General features: G+C 34.6%; 1 protein-coding gene across 5 annotated transcripts in view; it reads left to right on the top strand.

Annotated features, from left to right (window-relative positions):
- Positions 1–17,168, top strand: part of RBM26 (RNA binding motif protein 26) — a 52,572-nt gene extending 35,404 nt beyond the window's left edge. For 2 of the 5 annotated variants that reach the window (XM_054162993.1, XM_054162995.1), the window contains exons 15-22: positions 852–980; positions 3,224–3,298; positions 3,941–4,111; positions 8,013–8,117; positions 9,462–9,671; positions 11,687–11,773; positions 14,833–14,946; positions 16,407–17,168. In XM_054162993.1, coding sequence (XP_054018968.1) covers positions 852–980; positions 3,224–3,298; positions 3,941–4,111; positions 8,013–8,117; positions 9,462–9,671; positions 11,687–11,773; positions 14,833–14,946; positions 16,407–16,496 — 981 coding nt within the window. In that variant the 3' untranslated portion in view covers positions 16,497–17,168. The remainder of the gene's footprint in view (positions 1–851; positions 981–3,223; positions 3,299–3,940; positions 4,112–8,012; positions 8,118–9,461; positions 9,672–11,686; positions 11,774–14,832; positions 14,947–16,406) is intronic. The other 3 variants (XM_054162994.1, XM_054162996.1, XM_054162997.1) reach the window with 2 other exon arrangements.
- Positions 17,169–18,685: the final 1,517 nt, after the last annotated feature.

Below are 18,685 nucleotides of genomic sequence, written 5' to 3' on the forward strand. Positions count from 1 at the left end.
GATTTTCCACATATGCATAAAGTATTTTTAAACTCCTAGAAATTATCTCAGTTGTGTAGTTGCTGTGATTTGCTAACAGGGAGGACAGGATCCTGCCTGTATTATCTTCAGTACTTAGCAGTGAATTTTTCTGTTCTAACACAGCCCAAAAGTAGCATGATAAGAAAACAGAATAGTTCAAATCTTCAGGTATTGTGGAATGTACATAGCATACTTTAGAGAGGTGGTAAAGCAGATAGCTGTGTTCTCAGTAAGTTGTGAAGAAAATTCATACCTCATTACAAACATGGGAGAGAGACATAGGAGTCTCATCCTTTGCTGTATGATGTTGAAGACTTCCCTGTACTTGAGTTACTTTTTGTTGATTGTGCAAGCTTTACTTTGCACAAACTGCATGTGCAAAGGAGCTATTGTATCCACTTTGGACCTTAGTCATTAAAATTATGTTGAATTTTTGCTTGGAAAATCCAGGCAGCCATGACAAATTCTATTTTAAACTTCAAAAGAAAAAAGACAAAGTTCAGTTATTCTTGGGGAAAATCTCAGTCTTCTGTTTCCTTAAGTATGATCAAATATGTAAAGTTTTATATATTTGAAATTTGGAAGCACATCTGATTTTCCAGCAGAAAGAACTTATAATCTGATGTTTGTAAGTCTTATATATTGATGTGGTGCTGCCTCTTTAAAAATGAACTGAAGCAACTCTAGATAGATGTTACACCAAATTTTTATATTCCATTATCATCGAAACAGATAAAACAAAAGACACTTTTTTTTCTAAGCACTCATGGGTTGTTTTTTTTTTAATTGAAATTCACTGGCAAAAAATATAAAATGGTTTCCTCCTATAGGTTTTATCTACTTCTACTGGCTTGACAAAAACTGTGTACAACCCTGCTGCTTTGAAGGCAGCACAGAAATCTTTGCCTGTTGTTTCAACTTCCGTGCTAGACTCTAATGATGCACAGAAGAAAAAACAGGTAAATTACATATGCTTCTTTATAAAATGGACCTAGACTGGGAACTTGTGACCATTAGAGGTAGCTCACTATGTATATTCATATCAGGAGCATGGATGAAACTAGTTATAAAATTAAATTCACTAGAATGTGGGGTTTGGGTGTTGTGTTTTGTGGTTTTTTTCTTTTCCTCCCAAAGGACTAGAAAACTCAGCATCATTTTGTTATTTTTTTCACTGCATGTTCAGGAAGTAGATGCAGGTTTTAAACTCTGAGAGTTCAAAATGTGAAATACTTCATCCTGGAAGCAGAATCTCCATGCTGAAGCCCAATTTGTCTGTTATGAGTGAGAAGAGAGTATAGTGTAGTCGCTACTTTGTATAAGGCCTTTCTGGAACTGGCCTTTATTATGATCAATCTTGCCTTATCAGTATTCTGTACTATCAAACAAAATTGTTTCTTCATTTGAGAGAACCGAGAACTTTTCTCTGTTCTGTTGTTTCCAAACTGAAGTTCTTATGGTTTTACTTTTTTTTTAAATAGTACTAAGTTTTTTCATTTTCTTTGATGTTAGAGAGGAAATGCAACAAAAATGCATTTGACCTTAAATGGTCACTCAATTGTAGCTTAATTTGCATAGATTTTCTGAAGGGCCCAGTAAAGCTCCTTTTCCAGGTTTATTCTTGTCATTTACAAAAATTTATATAGAGGACAGTGTTTGTCTTACTGGTTTCAAACCACATATCAATAGTTCGATACCAAGTTAGTTTCAACCATAATCATTGAAAGCAGAGTAACTTCTAAAGAATTTTAGCTTATTGGTAAACTTCAATAACTGATGTCTAATGCAATTTGAAATAGCAGTTTGTAGATGCACATCAGTTGTGGCATTGGCCCAGACTTTTAAAAAATCACTTAAAATTTTGAGATTTAATTTCATATTTGTCCCCTAAAACATGATTTTCAGAATTGGAGCCTTTACACTTCAAGTTAAGATGCTAAGTTCCTGTGAAATGGCAAAAAGCTCGTAATAAAATTGACTTGTCATAATACCTGTAGATTTATTTTTTTTAAGCTAAGACACTGAAGATGTGTTAAGTGATTGGCTCTTTTCACATGCTCTTATGCTTCTTCCTCTCTTCAGAGGCTTCTGTTACAATATACTAGTACTTGTGGAAAAACATGATTTTGTGGGACTCACTCCCTTCTTTCCTCCTGTCTCCCTAATTTTTCTTAGCATCCATCCCCTTGTCTTATCTTCCCTTTCCCTGCAGAAAAATGATTGCACACTGTTTGCAATTCTAACATTTCATGCAGCAGAACTTGTCAGTATTTGGGAAGAGAAACAAAATCTTTATTCCTACTTCTTTTTTTTTTTTTTTCCCCATATAGCTGTTGTGCCTTTGCACTCTTTCTGTAAGATAATCCTTTCAGCTGATCCCAATTGGTTGGTGATCCAGAGGTGTAAAGTCATCATCTTCCTCTCCTCTCTTACACCATTAGATATGCTGATTAACTAAGTCCTGGTTTTCTGCAAGTATCTTGCTTTTGAAGGCTTCTATATTCTGTATCTGAGAGCAAGAAGCAATTGCTTTCTCTCAGACAGCATTAGTAGGAGCTGAGCACAGCAGCTGTGGTACCTCCTCCTGCTTCTCCTCCTGAGTGCAGTATGTCTCAGATTTCTCACTTTCAATTCAATTAGCCCATCGCAATCTCAGTTCTGTTTTTTTTGTTTTCCTAGCAAATTGAGCGGTAGTACTTGTCACTTCTAAATTACAGAATTCAGATGCAAAAGAGATTGTTCTCTTTGGGTAACACATTAATTTTAGAAAATAGAATTTATTTTATTTTGCTTGTAACTGTACGTAACAATGTGTTTTTATTGATGAACTTGATTTATGGTTGCTTTCAGGATACTGTCCGTACACATTTAAACTCATGTATGTTGTACCTTTTGCAGTCCTGATATTGTGTTGCCTTTCAGCTTTCCGTGGAGTTGTGTAAGGGATTACTCTGTATATAAGTAATAATGAAGTCTTCCCAGCACAGATCTGAGAAAAATCACTAGATCCTTCACTAATTTGGTGATTCATTGTTTTCCAAAACGTAATTTGAAGTATTGCATATTAACACTTAGAGTTTCTGTTACTAATTTTTTCTGTGTTACTGTAAGTTACTACTATATAGTTGTTAGGTATAGTATAGTAGTCTCCTGGCATTATTTTTCAAAATCTAGAAACTTTCTGCATTTTTTGTGCTTCTAGGAAGCATTACGACTTCAACAAGATGTGAGAAAAAAGAAACAAGAAATCTTAGAGAAGCACATTGAAACACAAAAGGTAAAATGTTAGCATTAAAGAAACATCAATTCTGTTGTGAAATCTCAGTTCACTTGAAATATTTCATTACTTGTAAGCATGAGATAAAAAACTGACCTATAAAAGAAGCAATCTCTTAGAATGATATTAGCATACTGTATTAAATTTTGAATTCTAATCTAACTTGTCTTGCCAGTTCACTTAAACTGCGAGCTTATTCAGTTCAGCTTCAGTTTTAGTTGAAATCGCCTAATTTGGATACAGCATTTCGTACACGTTTTGGGAGAAGTGAAAGCCTGAGAGTTCTACTTGACAAGAGTGGGAGAGATTGACTTAGAAAAATATGCGTGATTGCACTTAGGCTTAGGAGAAAAAGGCCAAAATGCCATTGAAGTTGAATAAAAATTTTGAAATCATTTAAGTATACTGAACAAATCTGTCTAAATTAGAGACATCAGATGTTCATGAGCAAATTAATCACAGAGTCAGACAAGGATTTTAATTTAATGTAAGGTCTTACCAGCCCTATGTAATGAGATCGAGGATGACATGCAAGAAATGCAATACTCTGGTTTTCTTGTAGTTGTAATGAGTACTAAAACAACTGATTTCTGATAGTTTCTGTGTAAGAAGGTTTTTCTTACTAGTTTTTAATTTGGACAGATGCTGATTTCAAAGCTGGAGAAGAATAAAGCCATGAAGTCAGAAGACAAAGCAGAAATCATGAAAACACTGGAAATTTTGACTAACAGCATTACCAAGTTAAAGGATGAATTAAAAGGTGTATCACCAGCAGGAGGCACTCCTTTAAAGAGCATGAAAACTAAGACTCAGGTATGGGAAGTTTTGGTCAGCTTTTTTGTAAAATGAATTCCTGTGATTATGTCAATAGAATAGAAATGCGCAGCCACATCAGCAGTAGTTAGAACCATACTGGTTTAATTTTGAGGCAGCCTTTCAAGTGGGATAGGGTTTGCTTTCTTTAGAAGGAATATAGTTAATTTTAAAGCCAGGGCTGTTGTCTAAAGGGCTTACCTACTGTTACAGAGATGCTACATCATCTGGAAAATCAGAAATCAAAACAAGGCATACAATTATTTCCTGTGTCTTATGCAGTCTTTTGTGTATCTTTTATTGCGGTCTCAAATTCTGAATGGAAATCATGAAAACAGTATTTCTTAGGCAAAAAATATTAACATTATGTAACAGTGATCTCTGGTCAGGTTTAATACATGAGCTAGTTGACTAATACTTAATTTTCTATGTCTTTTTATAAAGTTTCTGAGATTTTTCAATATATTACACTTTCAGATTGAAGATCACACTGGTCACTTTTCCTTACATCTAGCTAGCCGTGCTTGGGTTGTGACTATGAGGGGTGTTTCTCTTCTCTGCTGTCATTCTTGTTAGTATAAGCAGTATAACTGGCTATAACCAGTTTCCTAGCTGTTTGAAGATGCAATTATATTACATTTTAGAAGGAAGTATTTTGCTTTTTATAGAGGTGTTCTTTCCTAAACAGGTCACAAGGTGATTAAGAATTAAGCAAGACTTTGACAAATAGCATCTTAGGAAATGATTAAGTGTTCTTTTAAACATATTACAAGCTTTTCTTTTATGTAGTGAGGAAGTGCATACTAACAAAAGAGCAGGGTTTTATACAGACTATTTTCCAGTAAAGATATGATTTTTCTCAGTCCTGAGGAATGTCCTCCAAATGCTGTGACCTTTCAAAAGATACTTGAGGTTGGCTTTGCAAGGACATCAGCAAGCTCCCTCAGTACTTACTGGCTGCATCGTATTGGGTCCAGCAAGTCTCTTTCTCCAGGCATTTCCAGTAGTCTCAGGGTCCTGGGATTGCTGGAGGCAAGTCTGTCCAGTAAAGACTGAGGAGAAGAAGTTGTTAAGTATCTTCACTGTTTCCGTGTCTATTGCCAGGTCTCCTGGCATATTCAGTATCTGACCCTCGTTTTTTGACAGCGTAGTGTTCCTCTTACTGCTGATACACTTGCATAAAGAAGCCTTTCTTCTTCTTTCACTCTTTGCCAGATTCAACTCTAAATAATTTCTCTGTATTCCTTATATTCCTTCTGTGATCTGACCCAGCTTCCACCTCTTGTACAACTTGGTTTGTATTTAAGTTTTGTTAGGTCTCCCTGTTCATCCAGGCAGGCATTCTGCTGCCTGTGCTTTATTTCCTGCATACCCTGGAACGTGGAGAAAGTGATTCTGGAAAATAGCCTACCTTTCTAGCAGATACCTAGACCTGGATCTCCAGACAGGAGACTTCTTTCAATTATATGAAAAAGGCCTCATTTATTTGTTTTACCTGCTGAGACAGTGTGTAGTACATACCCACTGTGATCTCACCCAGGTAGATCTGCTGTCTTAATCTTGACTCCTAAACTTCTGACATCATCTGTCCCCAGGCAGAGGCCCATGCATTCATACTGCCCTGTCTTATAAAGGACAGCTCCAGCTCCTTGGTATCCTGACTTGTCCTTCCTTAAGAAACTACAGTATCCATCGGCTGCACTGCTCCAATAGTGTGTGTTCTCAGGATGCCTCTGTAGTCCCTCTGAGATTGTAACCCTCTAACTGCACACAGACTTTTAGTTCCTCTTTTACACCTTACGTGCATTATTGTACCACAATCTTTGGAGAGGCACTGATTTCCTAGAAAACAAATTTGTATTTTCCCCTGTGGTACTGTTCTGTAGGCTCTCCCTTGTTTACTTGGGTTGCTATGTGTATACTTGAGGTCAAACCAGTTTAGTTGATCTTGAGATCTCTTCTGCCCACACCACTATTTTTTGTCAACCTGGTCCACCAGTTCCTTGTGTGATTGTTGTTTTAGCTTAATAAAGTACTAATTTGAATTACAGTTTTAATGATGCAGTTGTAATATGGAAAGTGAAGAAACATTTCTGGCAATCCTATTTTGTAATGTACAAAATATCCGAACTGTAGATAAGTTGATTTTTATTGATAGCTTTTGTCTGAAGGGGACTGTAGAGTGTCTGTTTTGCTAGCACTTGAAAGAGTGAAAACACTCAGTCTCATCTGACCTTTGTGAAAGTGAGAAATTAATAGAGCCTTCAATTAAAATTTACAGCTTTGACAATTTTCTTAAACACTTTGCTCTAGATTGTCTTCCATTTTCTTAGCCTTTAAAACCTGGGGCAGCTCAGAAGACCCTGACGACTTGAAGATGAGGGCAACGATCTTTACCTGTCTTTATCTTTCTCTAGTTCCTGAAGATTACAAAATACTCTTCCCCTCTCCACAAGGTGTAGAATCATTTGCTGCCTCTTGGTGTATCTTAAAGGATGTAGTTTCTTCTTGAGACCCGATGTAGCTCTGTGTAAGAGAAATCTTCATTGAGTGCACTAGAAATACATTTCCAATTTTGAAAACTAAGAAACTGTTACACAGGAAATAATGGATTTTTTTTCTTTTCTTTTGTTATAGTTGTAGATAATCAGAAAGTGGGGCTGAAGGGGGTTCAGTTTGAAGTTAACAGCTCAAATAATACAGCTTGCTTTCTTTCAAAGCTGCCAGGAAAAAACAACCAAAGAGCCCCCTGCCCCTTCTTTGTCATTCAGTGGTGATACTTGTTTTGCAACTGTCACAACTGTGAAACCTTCATCTCTTTACAAATAGCTTTTGAATACATGACATGCTATGGTTTTAGATCAATGAGTGTAAATATAAAACTGTTTCACCCGTAATCTATAATTTTTGTCCTTCATTTGTAATGTCATTGGAACATTTGTCTGCTGTTTTTTCCATTTAGATTTAAAACCAAAAAAAAAAAAAGGAAAAAAAAACACCTTAATTTGGAACATCACTTCATACAAAATTTTGATGGCCACATAAATCCTTATCCTGTACCAGCATCTGTACCTCGGTGGCTGCAATGAGCATGTATTTGAATTCAGAGATAACTTTCAGTTTTACACAAATGTTTGAACTTTCTAATATATTTTTTTGAGGTGCTGGAAATGCAACTCCAGGTGCATCAAAGACCAACTCTTTGCTAGCAGAAGTCTTGTTACTGTGTTTTTTCTACTGTGGTCTGAACAGAACTATTATTTGTGCATTTTTACACTATGGAATTGTAATAAACTTAGATGCTTTTTCTTAATACTGATTCTATACTGTATCCATTCATAATTGTACTGCAGCTTTTTGTGCTGGCATACCGTTTTATCTCATTGCTACCATGTAATTTTGCATCTACTATTTCGCATATTTCTAGTTTACAAAAAAGTTCCATTAACTTTGGCTTTATGTGGTAGTCAAAAAGTTTTTGTATCACTGAGCTCAGAAACATACTGCTTGCAAATCCATCTTTTATTCTGCCCACAAGGCTCCTCAGCTGTTGCGTGGTTTGTTTTTGGAAGTGGAAGCCTAGCATACTAAGCAGTATACCTGCAAAGTTACGCTGTGATGTCAATTAATAAGTCGCAACGTTAAGGTTAAAATTTCACTACACTTTCCAGTTTTCAAATTTCCTTTCCTTACTTTCTAGGAATCTGTTTTCCAGATAAAGCTGCTGTACTTCCACCTTACCTGGAGGCTAGTGCTAGCCAGTGTTTTAAGTAGTTATGTATTTCTGAAATTGCCTGCTGATAGGAGCATAGCAATGGAGTCTTGTTTTTTATTGGAAAATTATTTCCTCAGTATAGAATGTACTCTGTGGAACTAATAATTTACCATAACAATTCCTTAGATGCAGAAAGAGTTGCTAGATACTGAACTGGATTTATATAAGAAGATGCAAGCTGGGGAGGAAGTTACTGAATTAAGACGGAAATACACAGAGCTACAGCTGGAAGTATGTGTATCTCTTCTTTTGTAGCAAGTTAATCAAATATTTCTGTATCTATTTATCAGATTGTATATTGTATCATAAACTTATTTTTTCCACAGTGCAATATTGAATTCTATGTAGGTGGAAGTTCATAGCAATGATACTTTAACAAATCAGTTTCTGAATTTGAGGTAGAGAAATAGTATTGTCTTTATTTTTGATTACTAATGTATTTCAATTCTGTAACTATTTAGATACATGATATTTTATAGATATGTGGCATTAATAATTCCTGGGTAGCATGTCGTGGTTTTTAATTGTTACCTGTAGGTGATTATGTGTTTGATACAGAACAGTTAAAAAACACTGCTTGAATTTTTTTGTTTGTTTTTAAAGTGTTAGCATTCTCTTAATGAGATTAACCAAAAAGGCTGAAGTGTTGGTTTCAAGAGGAGGATTTGCCAAAAGCAAATGTAATGTTTCAAGAAGTGTTCAGTGTATAGAAACACTTTTTCTCGAGGTACTTGCTTTGAAAAAAAAATCAGAAGGCTATGCAAGATTCTTAATAACTTCCTTATTTTGAGAAATTCTGAATGCCATGTGTTATTTGGTCTTCTGTTATTCTCTTACATAATTGTCGTATCTGTTTAATTGCATAATAATCTTATCTCTTTTTACTGTTAAACAGGCTGCTGTGTCGCTTAAATCCCTCTTACCTTAATGAAGTTTGATCATGTCTTATATATAACTACAGTTATATACAGTGCACATACATATGGCTAAGTTGTATTAAGATCTTACTTTGAAACTAAGTTTTTGCATAGTTTTGGTAATTGTGGAAATAGGTTGTTAGTATCCCAAGCCAATTGAATAGATATGTAAAATCTAATGGTGAATAAACTTTTATAAATGTACTGAAAGCTTATTCATAAATAACACATTTTAGAAAATACGTGAATTGAATGATGTGTAAAGTAGCAATAGGAAAGTAGATGCTTGTTCAAGATCATTACACCATAGCTGAGTGTGCTAATACTGCTCCTCTTGTTGCATCTGTTTGTATTTTTAATTGGAAAAAAACCTACAACCCTCACAGATGAGGGGTTTTTTTGATAATTTGGTTTTAATACCTGGATCTTTTTTACCATTTCCATCCTATTTTTGGTCTGTTAATAATTAATGATGCTAGCTTTTTAATGCTAATAACATGTTCATTTTTTTCTTATTTTAAGACCTTGAAGCTGTTCATTCTGGGACTTACTCTGATGTTTCTTAAAAATACATCCTCAAACATGTTCTTGCTGATTTTATCTAAATATTTAGATTATGAATTTTAATACATCAATATGTTATGTATAAACATCGTAGGCTGCCAAACGAGGGATTCTTTCTTCAGTTCGTGGTAGAGGGGTTCATGCAAGAGGTCGGGGTGCATCTCGTAGCAGAGGTAGAGGAATACGAGGCCGGGGTAGAGGCAGAGGAGTTCCTGTGCATGCAGTTGTGGATCATCGACCTAGGGCATTAGAGATCTCTGCCTTTACAGAAAGTGACAGAGAAGATCTTCTTCCTCATTTTGCGGTATGTGGCAATTTCACTTTTTCTGTTCTTTGGATGACATTTGTCTTTTGAATGATTTTTCTTCTCTTGATTCACCTAATCTGGAAATACTGATTAGGAATTAATCTTTAATATGATATACTTGTTCATGGAAAAAAAGAAGGCATCAGAAAAAGGTGAAACAAATTGCACAGTTGATTCAACTACAGTTAGAACTAAGTTCATAGTATTTACAAGGGTTGAGTATTTTCTTAGAAGGGAGAATGGGAATATAAAGCAATGAATTATTTGTCCAGGATATGTGTAAAATTATTACAGATTCTTAGATACAATAACTGAAGGAAATGTGAGAATGAAGGCTGATTCAATACCAAACTTTCAGTACTTGAAGTCTTTTTGTCTTTATTGACATATCTTAACAAATCATCAATGACACTTTCTCTGCAAATGTTTAATGCTTTTGCCTAATTTTTCTGAATTTAAGAATCAAGATGAGAATTACACAACTATATACATACACATCTTGGCAGGGCAAACAAAGGTATCTGTCCATGTCTGTAAACGTAAGACAGAGCTTTTTGTACATTTTTCTTATGATTTTATTCAAGAAAATGATAAATTGATGTATGTAACTGTTGCAAATATTTCACCAGTGAATATACGTTTCCAAATACATTCTCACTATATAAAGTGAGAAATCAACAGATTTATAAAAATCTCTTATCCTCCATTAAAAAAATTAAAGGAAAATTGTTCATTCTGTGGAATGAATGCCAAAAATATCTAGTGGCATGAAATTGTGTGAATCCTCATCCAGGTATTGTCCACCATCCCTCCCCTGCATTGGGTTAGAGTTTTGTTTTTTCATGATTTATTTGCAGTGGCTCTCTCTGAAGGTAGAAGTCCAAGAGCAAGCAAGGCCAGTAAATTCTACTTCAGTCAGTGCTCTCAGTAATTACTGTCTGGCAGCCATGCAAACAGTTTTTCAAAAGGACAAAGCACAACAAAGACCAAACAAAAACCCGCACATACACACAAAAACCCCCAACACAATAAAACAAAACCAGCAAAAAAGTACATCTAACTGTAAAATCAAGTGATATAATCCACTTTGTCAACCATATGACATTTCCGTTTCAGTGATGTGCATTAATAAAAATACTTTTTTTTCACATACAACATCATACTGTGATTTAGTCTGCCTTACGATTTTTGGTAATGTAAGTTTTGCTGGCCACTGTAGTTTTTAATTTCATTATGTACTTCTGTTACTGACTGAATAATACAAAAACAAAGACTGAGAATTTGGCACTGTTAGAAGCTTGATACATGGTGTCAGCTTGTGGTCGTGAATTGGCTCAGAACATAATTTTTTAATATATACTTCAGTTTTATTGCAGGAAGTAACTTACTATCTTTTGTTTTGTTTTAAAAATCAAAACAAAAAGATTGTATTCCCAATATTAGTAGTGTAACACTGAGATAAATTACTTAATTTTGCAAGCTGTACATTTGCTGTTTCAGACTTTCTCCAGATTCCATTGGAGTGACTGTGCTGTATTTCCAGTTCTGTGATAAATCACAGCTCTGCACGTGAGCAGTGCTCCAGTTGTACATATTTGTTGGGCATCACAGCCTGCAGTGATGGCAGCATTAAGGTAGCGATGATACAGAGACCACTATAGGAACAGATGGATCAGGTTCTTGAGACACTGAAGTTCTGTTAAGTTTTGAAAGTTTTTCTGCAGTCCCCGCATCTAATAAATCTTTTTGTGGAAGCAGAGGAACCACTTTTACTTCATATCTGTATGTTTACAGTCGGGAAATCCAGACACTACAACTCTTCCCTGTTTTAAAAATGCAAGTAAAATAACTGTGTTCCTTGCAAAGACAAGTACTCCCATTTGCATTACAACTGTGAAAGGTACATTGTTCAAATTTTACATGGTTTTGTGATGGTGTGTGATTTAGGACAGCATTTTTGAAGTTGTAAAGCTATTTCACTAAGCTTTTTTTAACTTCTGTTTTATTAAAAGCAATACGGTGAAATTGAAGATTGCCAGATAGATGACTCCTCTCTTCATGCAGTGATTACCTTTAAAACAAGAGCAGAAGCTGAAGCTGTGAGTATAGCCTTTGTTGAAAATACTCTCCAACATTCAGTTAAATTTCTACTTCTATAGTGGATTGAATATTATACTGCTAACTATTTTAAAACATTTTAAAAGAAGTCTGGCACTTAAGTATAATTCCAGGTTAAACAACTTTACCAGAACAGCATATTCCTGAAATACTTGAGATACTTGGGAAGCAAAGATATTTATAGCAAACTTAAATACAGGGTATGCAAGACAAAGAGAAATGTTTGGAATTTGATAGATGGATATCAGGTTTTTTTTTTAACCTGAAGACTTGCTATCCTTACAGTATTGTTGAACTCTGACATCCCACATAGCGAGACTGTATATCCTGTTTGGGATCAGTTGGATTTGTTTTTACCTGAAAACCTGTCTGATGTGATTTTCTTTTTTGTTCTTCTATTTTTGCTTTATTTTGTTTTTAAATTGGGAAATGAAAAAAATAAATATATTCATGCAAGTAATTTTTAAAGACTAAAATCCAGGGTTGACCTACGTTATATTTCAGCATCCTTAGGATCATTAGGACTCTGTATATAGGCACAGTGGGGCCCCTGCCCCTGCCTTATTCAGCCCATGATGTAGGCAATGTGTGAACCTGTGCAAAATAACAAACGTAGTTGTTCTACAAATGATTTTGTTTTCTTTGAAATCCTTGCGTCACTGTTTGGAAGGAGTTATCCTGATAGCAGGGACTCCAGAAAGAATGGATTCATATTTACGGTATGGTTGTATGGAAAGATTTTGGGTTATGTTTATATTTTTGCAGAGTTCATCTTGTAGAATCTACAGTTTATACACCTGCCTAGACTTCTCTTTTTTTGTTTTATTTATTTTGAGATACCAGTGATATTTACAATGCAGGTTAGCCAGTGAAGACAGTAGTTTTTGATACTTACAAAAACATTTTGCTGATTTACTTGAAAACCAATTTGATGTGTGTGCCAAAGATGTTTTATGGAAACACAGAAGTTTTGTTTGTGAAACTCCTACATATAGCAGTGGTGAGCACTAACTCAAAGGAGATTGTGTCATTTTACAAAATAATTACATAATTAATGCTACGTGCTATATACTGACTGATAGATACCAAAAGCTGTTGTAATTAGTATACATGTAAGTAGACTGAATTAAGATGGGCATTTTAGTTTTGGTGCTTCCTAACACTGGGTACTTACTTTGCCCCTTCGTATTGTTTCATACTGTAGTTTATGTGAGGAATGTTTTAAGTCAAGAACTTCTGCTTCCCAGAAATTAAAAATGTCACCTAGAACACTAATCTGTTTTTGTGGACCATCCAAATAAAATCTTTACTTTTCCCAGGTGAAGTATGATTCACAACAAGGAACATAACAGTCTTATTACAGAGAGTTGTTGATCAGCAAAATACAGTATTTACTGTTACAACTTTTGTTGCTTAAAAATTGACATAGAGAGTAATTTCAGCTGTGGATAAATTTCTGTACCCAAAAAACTGTCTTTTGGAACTAAACATAAAATTATAAAGGTGGGAAGCACCTGAAAAAGAAGTGCAGAAAATGCTGGCAGGGGAAGAAAGGAAATTTCACTGCATTTAAAAGCACTGTGGTTTTCTACAGTCCCTCTCAAATAGAATATATGGAGTTTTCAAGCTATATTAAAGGTGAAGTTCCATGATGTGGGGATGTTTTAGCTGGGTCAGAATTCATGATCAGTGTTTGAGATCTCTGTGTCCCAGTTAACGTAAAAACTTGTAACTGTCTCATGACTTTGTACCTAATTGCACCTTCAGTTTTAAATTAAAAATTTATCAAGACCATGTTTGTTCAAATATGGTAAAATTTGTATTTTCATTAAGATGTTCTTACAAGCTATGTATTTCCATTGGAATTTCTGTGTTTACTACTAAAACAGACTTTTAAGACTGGCAGCTGGGGAAGTTGTAGAGGGCAATCATTAAAAGCCTCTGTTGAGGCCAATTGTGAAGTAAATGTAGCTAATATTTTACCTTCTTAAATGAAAATAGACCTACAGTTTATGACCATATATCTTCTAGCCTCGAAGGAAGAAGAGGATTCCCTATTGTAAAATGTTGCATTTTTATGTAGTAGTAATTTCTTCCAAAGATTACAAGTTGTTTCTGGACGTAAAATGTCACGTATAAGTACTTCTAAAAATTCTACTTGTGTGACATTGTGATGAGACCATGGACAAAAAGCTCCTGAGCTGCATTTTAATAAGCATAGAATCTTTTAAATTTATCATAAATTTATATGTACAGATTTAAAATTTATACCTGGGGACTTATAATATCACACAATTCATGTTCAGATGTCATTGAACACGTAATTGTTTCTACATTTCACATTATGCTGTGCTTTCAGATTGTACTATAAATCTTCTGTGGCCATGACGGTTATTTCGGAATGTTGCTAACGCTGATTTATGCTCATTCATGTTACTTTAATTTGAACATACTATTTCCAAAGCAGCCACTTAATGCAGCTGGTACTTAGAAAGGCATGAATATCCCATAAGTTAAATTTTTTTTACGTTTCAATTACAGTGGCTTTACAGGAAGTGAAACATTTTCCAGTAGATTAAGTTGTAACCACAGAGGGGATTTTCTTAGTTATTTGAGTTTTGGCATTTCTTAAATATTTGAATCATTTGTATTTGTGGGATGTCTTACTTCTTCCAGTAAGCTATCCATTAACAGTTTTGTGCCTGTCTGAAAGGCGAGTAACCCACCCAGACAGTACTGAAAACTAGGAAGATTTGGTTCAGTATGTTACCCACATCACCAAACGGTTTACGCTTTCCCAAGCTTACATTCTTTTGAATATATTTTGATGATTTTCCTGAAAGAATCTGTGAATTCCATGTGCAGTGAAGGAAGCTGATTAGTTTTAACCTGTTAACAGTAATTCAGTGTGAGCATATATTGTGACTTGAAATTTCTTTTGGAAGAGCAGGCTGTTGGGTTTTTTTCTGTCATTTAAGCATTACTAAAATTACTTTTTCCCCAGAAAAATATGTAACTAAAAGCTTTAAACTTGTTTTAGGCTGCAATTCATGGATCTCGTTTTAAAGGACAGGAGTTAAAGTTGGCATGGAACAAGCCTGTTGCTACTATGTCAGCTGTTGAAACAGAAGAAGCTGAACCTGAAGAAGAAGAAGTAAGCTTGTGTTTTGGGGTTTTTTTGCCTTTTTTTTTTTTTTTTCTTAAGACAAAAGAACAGCATTTTCAAAGGAAAATAATTTGTTGATTCATCCTTTTGTTTTTTAATCTAGCTCATGTTACAATAGCAGAAAAGTGGATTAATCTATAAATACATTTCTTGTTTATCTAGACTGTTGAAATTCCAGACATGTTACTTTTCCTGGCAGAAATGTTTCATTTCTCACCCAACAAAAATTCTAGAGGATATTCCTAGAAAAACGGCAGGGGACCAGTATTGAACTTGAATGAGGGAAATTTGAGGATTTTGTCCAAAACATGTGTTTGTACCATTCTAGAGGAACAAGTATCAGAATGTAATTTTCCTTTATAGAGAGATGGCTTGGTGAATACAGGTGAAGGAATAATTTTGAGCATTTATTAACTTTTGTTACACCTGCTGAGTGTTGATCTTCATCATAATGCATGGAAGACATTCAAACTTTATCCATATGCCCTTAATTGGCTAATGTAGGAATAGTGGGATAAGATCTCTTCATGCAATGTCTCATTATACTCAAAATACCAAATTGGTTTGTGAATTTTGAAAAAGAAATGCCACTAGGGGAAGAAGTCAAAACAGTCTTTTTCCAGTTAACTGTACTTCTTTCTTTAATGAGAATGGATTTTTTTTTAATTTTGTACAATTGAATTAACTGTCACCAAATTTCTTCACATGACAGGTTTCTATTCAATATTCCTTGGGCAATTTTGTATTTAGATGCCATTTATTCTGTGAGCTTTTCATTGCTATTAGCATATGGTTAAGTTAATATATGAAGTATTGTGTTGTGATCCCCAGGTCCCAGATGGGTTCAAGAACTTCATGTTAATTAACAGAAGTTCAATCCAGTCTATGAAATCTGACAAGTTACTATGTCATTACTGAAAGGAATTAAAAATAGATTAATATGTTTTGTGTAAATTTTCTAAATACCTTGTTCCCTGCTTCACTGTGTTAAACTTTATCAGTTTTATGCTTGATTAATCAATCAAAAATCAAAATACCTGAGATTCAACCTTTTTGATGCTGTAGTGCAGGTAGCTTGAGCTCTTGGATGAAAACAGTTGTAATTACTGTGGATGTGCAAAACCTAATGTTAGTTTTCAATAAATCATCCAAACTTTCATGAAAACTTTGCAGATTGGCCATGAATTATACACTGAAGAATCAGAAGAGCTGTTTGATAAATATGAAGTGGATGTCTCCCAGTCATTTTGAAGTGCAATGAAAAGAAAATAAAGTTTCATTTGCCATTTATTCATATATGTGTAAAATGTGTACACATACGGTCCGCTTTTTTGAAAGCATTACTGTTTGTTGATGAAAAATAGATGTGTTCTTTATTAAATGATAAGTATCAGATTTGTATTTTGCCTTTTGATCTTTAACCATCTGACATCCTTTTTCTGTTGAAGTTTCAGGAAGAATCTTTGGTGGATGACTCGCTGCTTCAAGATGATGATGAAGAGGAGGAAGATAATGAGTCTCGTTCATGGAGAAGATGATTTGACTGATCAATGGCAATGCTAGCACTGCACCTGTGTTGCATTAGTATTATCTAATGTACTTCTGCATCTTTGTATTAAAAAGGGGTTTTGTGATGAATTTGGATTCAGATATAGACTAAAAAGCAGCTGGTCAGTTATATGTTTTGAGAGATTGATGTTTGAGTTACATTTCAGTAAATGATTGCTAAAGACATCATACTAGGAACATATGCAATGTTTTTATTACATAGTTCTACAGGAAGTTACAGAATTCTTTGGGTTCTTTGTAATTTACCAAATTGGTCAAACACAAATGACCAAAAGTTGTTATAACATAGGTAATTTTTGTTTTATTCCAGATACGGAATGGAAATTTGCATTTAAAATCTTTGTGAATGTTTTCAGAAATGAATAGATAACAGTACTAAATCAAAGTCTCTAAAGTTATGTATTCATAATATTGCATAGTAGTATGCTTAGGCTTTACTATGTACTAGCCTTTTGTTGGATTTGTGTACGTATTTTACCTATGGGTTTTCATGATAAAAGTGTATGACTGCTTTGCATATAAGTCCTTATGACTTTAAGATGTTAAAAAATAAAGAAATGGAATGGTCTTAAAAAAAAAAAAAAAGGCAAAAAAAAAAAAGCAATAACCAAAAAAAGCTGAGGCAATGTTCCTTCATAATGAAAAAAAAAAAAGAGAAAGAGAAAAAAAAAAAAAGAAAAAAAAAAAGAAAAAAGAGAAAAGACCATTCCAAATGGCAACCCCACCCCCATACTCACAAAAGGAGCTCTAATCACTATCACTTACACTAAAATAGCATTGAATATAAAAGGAATCTCTACATAATGGTATTTCATTTACATCAACACACAGGTGTACTGTTGCAGAAAAGCTTTTGGATTACTTTGGAATTTTAAACTGATCAAGTCTAATGGTAAACAGCATAATATTTCAACAATAAGGCGTTTATTCTGTATCCTTGTACTGTGCAAGCAGAAGAAAATTTGATCCCACAAAAATACATGAAGTACTGAACAGTAGTTTAGAAAAACAGATTAGAAGGTGAAACACATGGTAGGTATAATTCTAAAAGTAGTCTGTATTTAGCATTTTAAAATGTACATACACAAAATGTAAGTATACTCCACACAAATACTTTATTGGATCTTTCAAACTGGGTGTTTGGTTCTGTGAGGTCTGAAGTTTCTCCTCTTACTAGGAAGGGAAACTACCTGGGCTTTTGCAGTAAACAGCCTCTCTCACTAGAAAGACTTGGTTTCAAAGGAAAATCCATTTATTAAATGTTAGACTTGTGGGTTTTATTTTGGAGATTTTTTGTTTGTTTGTTTCTTTTTTCCCCGTGAACCCATTAATGAATGCAGCATAAAACCAGTATCTCATTTATCAAAATCATGTAGGGGATAGTACTTCAGTTAACAGTATCTTTTCTTTTTGGGGGCATGGAAATGGGGGAGAACTGCTATGTCATGTCCTTGCCTTCTTTCCAAAATGGAAGCAGTAATATCCCAGAGAACAGAGTTCCAGCTGTACAATTTTTGTTCTATGCTTTTCAGCTTTGTGAGGGGGTTTTGAGACTTGGATCTTTACCCTGCTAAGTGGTAGATGCCCTATTCTTGGAAACATTCAAGGTCAGATTGGATGGAGCTCTAAGCAGTTTGGCCTTCTTGAAGGTGTCCCTGCTCCCTGCAACATGGTTTGAACTAGAGGGCCTGTAAATGTCTCTTCCAACCCGAAATCGTAGATGTTTGCGATTCTGGCTTGAGGGGTGTGGAATATGTACATGGGTGTTTGGGGGGTTTTTTGTTTGTTTGTGTGGTGTGGTTTTTTGGGTTGTTTTGGTGGGGTTTTTTTGTTTTGTGTTGTGTTTTTGTTTTTGGGGTTTTTTTTTTGTCTGTTTTGTTGTTTCATTGTTGGGGTTTTTTTTTAATGTCCCTGTGTGTATGTCTATCTTGGTGCAAAAATATGCACTTAATTTTTTGTATAGCTTTAGTTTCACATTGAAATTTCACAGTTGACTGCCATGCGTGTTACAGTAAGTTCTAAATCTTGCCATAAGAAATTGTATTTGGGAAACTGATTTCCTTTTAAACTGAATTTCAGGCAAAATAAAGTATTTTAAGAACCTTTTTATCCAGTGCTCTGAATGAGCTGTTCTAGTTCACTGAATGAATACAAGCTT

Source organism: Dryobates pubescens, chromosome 7 (assembly GCF_014839835.1).
Source record: "Dryobates pubescens isolate bDryPub1 chromosome 7, bDryPub1.pri, whole genome shotgun sequence".
In the NCBI taxonomy this organism is placed as follows: Eukaryota; Metazoa; Chordata; class Aves; order Piciformes; family Picidae; genus Dryobates; species Dryobates pubescens.